This window comes from Myotis davidii, unplaced genomic scaffold, assembly GCF_000327345.1.
Source record: "Myotis davidii unplaced genomic scaffold, ASM32734v1 scaffold480, whole genome shotgun sequence".
Classification (NCBI taxonomy): domain Eukaryota; kingdom Metazoa; phylum Chordata; class Mammalia; order Chiroptera; family Vespertilionidae; genus Myotis; species Myotis davidii.
In genome coordinates this window covers 593,729-596,704 of record NW_006292360.1, presented here as the reverse complement: position 1 = coordinate 596,704, position 2,976 = coordinate 593,729, and the positions used below count along the sequence as shown (strand labels likewise).

The 2,976-nt window shown below is 57.9% G+C and overlaps 1 protein-coding gene across 1 annotated transcript in view; it reads left to right on the top strand.

Annotated features, from left to right (window-relative positions):
* APOPT1 (apoptogenic 1, mitochondrial) overlaps positions 1-2,976 on the top strand; it is a gene marked incomplete at its 5' end in the record, with an annotated part of 27,704 nt that overhangs the window by 11,336 nt on the left and 13,392 nt on the right. Inside the window, one exon of the mRNA XM_006765890.2 lies at positions 457-463. Coding sequence (XP_006765953.2) covers positions 457-463 — 7 coding nt within the window. The remainder of the gene's footprint in view (positions 1-456; positions 464-2,976) is intronic.

The following is a 2,976-nucleotide window of genomic DNA, read 5'->3' as shown; positions in this document are numbered from 1 at the left end:
ACTTAGGCTTTTACATATATAAATTGAGAGAGGGAGGGAGAAGGAGAGAGAGACAGAAACGTCAATCATTGATCAGCTGCCTCCTGCAGGTCCCCTACTGGGGATGGAGCCTGCAACTGGGCATGTGCCCCGACCGGGAATTGAACCCTGACCTCCTGGTTCATAGGTCGACGTTCAACCACTGAGTCCCGCCAGCTGGGCTGAGTCCACCATTAGCCTGCCTCCCACCCACAGCTCACCTTTCTCCTGGGCATGTCTGGGGTGTGTGGTCCAGGCTGGACCAGCACAGAGGCCTGGCAGGAGGAGAGACGTAACAACTCTTCTCCCAAACATGACTGCGAATCCACATCATACAGGGACCAAGAAACCCGCTGGAGAAAAAGCTGGCGTGACCACCGTCCACAGGTGCAGCGCCTAGGTAGCAGGTGTCTGTCGGGAGGAAGGAGGGTGAACCAGACCAGCACTGGTGTGAGGTAACTCTACCACCCCCATCCCAGGGGGCAGCCCCAGGGAGCAGGGCAGAGCTGGGGGAGCAGGCGACACCAGGACTCGTCGGCACTGATGACAGCCAGCACCTGGGGGTCGACTGTTTACTCCGTGCTCGGTCCATCCGTCCATCTGTCCGTCTATCCATCTGTCCATCCGTCCATCCACCTGCCCATCCATCCATCCATCTATCCGTCCGTCCGTCCATCTACCCGCCTATCCATCCGTCCACCTGCCCATCCATCCGTCCATCTGTCCATCCATCCGTCCATCTGTCCGTCCATCTGTCCATCCGTCCACCCGTCAGTCCCCGCTGATTGAGAAGCACTCTGTTCAAGAGCCTGAGCGAGGTGTGGGGTCTATGGAGGAGGACGGGCAAGAGATACCACAGGAATGACGGTGGGGTCTGTGCCCAGAAGCCTCACGATGAGAGGAGGCCTCGGTGGAGGGAGCCCCAGGAGTGTGGTCTGGCACCCCATTCACCGAGGGGGCGCAGCTGTGGCTGGGAGCGGCCTGCGCCGACTCAGCAGACCTGCACCTGTGTGGCTATTTTTGTATAAAAGCTGGAAAAAGCTCTCCATCTGCTGGTCTGCGGTGGCCAGGTCTGTGTCCTTGAACAAGTCCACGCCCTTCCCGATGGCAGCCATCCCAGGTGAAGGGGGGGTGGCCACAGCTCCTCCAGGGGTGTCCGTCACGCAGGTGGGAGCATTTTCCGGAGCTCATCGGCGGTAGCCTGACGATGTGTCCCTTACGCGGTGTGTGAATTTTCCCTAAAAACAAACAAACACCCAACTCTGTTAATGATACGCATCCTAGGGTGTCCTGGGGTGAAGAGTACTGAAGTGTGCAACTTGCTCTCAGATGCGTTAAAAAAAAAATAGATTCGTGGACGGAGGGTGGATCACCTGAGACAGGTAAGAAAGCAACAGGCGTGTGGTCACCGTGGAACCTCAGGGTGGGTGCGTGGGGGTTCACGCACACTTTTCTGCATGTTTGAATATTTTCATAAAAAGTTGAGGGGACATCCCCAGTGCAGAATGTCAGTTTCCCACAACACAACCCGCACCCCAGGCCCCAGACCCATTGCCTGTCGCCATCAGAGTGTGTATCAACCAGTGACTGCGTCTCTTTTTTTAAAAAAAATATTTTTGTATTGATCTCAAGGGAGGAAGGGAGAAGGAGAGAGAGAGAAACATCAGTGAGGAGAGAGTCACTGATCAGCCGCCTCCCACATGCCCCCCACTGGGGACCAAGCCCGCAACCTGGGCATGTGCCTTGACCAGGAATCAGACCGTGACCTCCTGGTCCGTAGGTCAGGGCTCTAACACTGAGCCATGCCGCTGGGCCCGTGACATCATTTCAATAAGTTTCCCTTCCTTGGACGCCCTCCCGGCCCCTGGCCGGCCGGGTAGACAACCAGAGAACCGGCCAGTCTCCATGCCACCCGTGGGGAGTCCAGCACGTTTCCTAAGGTATCCCACGAGTCCCTGAGAGGACGTGACCATCTTTCCATAGTAAGGACTCACGTGCCCTCCCTGCCCAAACTCGGGCATCAGTCTTCATCTGGGGGCATCCCGGGGCCACTGATGGCTCTGGGATGGCGTCCCTCACAGCCCGGCCCCCCCAGGGGACACTGGAAGGCGGCCCGGGCGGCGGATGGCTGGGCCTCCCCAGTAGGGAGCTGTCCTTCCTATATGATAGCTCAGGGTCCCCCCAAGCCCCGATGTGAAAGCTTCCCGGCCTCCTTAGGCCTGGGACTGGGGCTGTGCAACCCCAGCCAGCTGTGCGCAGGGATCCGGCTGGCCTGGCGGGCCTGGTCAGTAACGCTGGGACCCTTCACCGAGCAGGACCCAGCCTCTCTCTGCAACCGGAAAATGTGAGAGACAGCGAGGGGGTGGGCTTCCCCCTGGGATCCCCATGCCCTCACCCCACAAAGGGCTGCTGCGTCTCCGCGGCCTGAGGGAGCGGTCAGGGGGCTGAACTCCGGCGGCCGGAGCTCTTTAAAGGAAAAACACCCGGCCCTGGGCCCTGGCTACCAGGAATCAGGGGGCAAGTGCGCCCCAGCTGGCGGCTCAGTTGTCCGGACCGTCGTCCAGTACACGGACGGTTGTGGGTTTGATTTGGCACCTACCTAGGCTGTGGGTTGGGGTGCGTGTGGGAGGCAACCAATAGATGAGTCTCTCTGACGTGGATGTTTCTCTTTCTTTCTCTCTAAAAAGGCAGTAAGCCCTGGCTGGTTTAGCTCAGTGGATAGGGCGTCGGCCTGCACACTGTAGGGTTCCTAGTTCCATTCCAGGTCAGGGCACGTGCCTGGGTTGCGGGCTCGATCCCCAGTGTGGGGCCTGCAGGAGGCAGCGGATCCATGATGCTCTCTCATCATGATGTTTCTCTCTCCCTCTCCCTTCCTCGCTGAAATCAATACAAATATACTTAAAAATTAAAAAATAGCTTCTGAAGAACTATTTACTATACCAAAAACTTAGTAAAAAG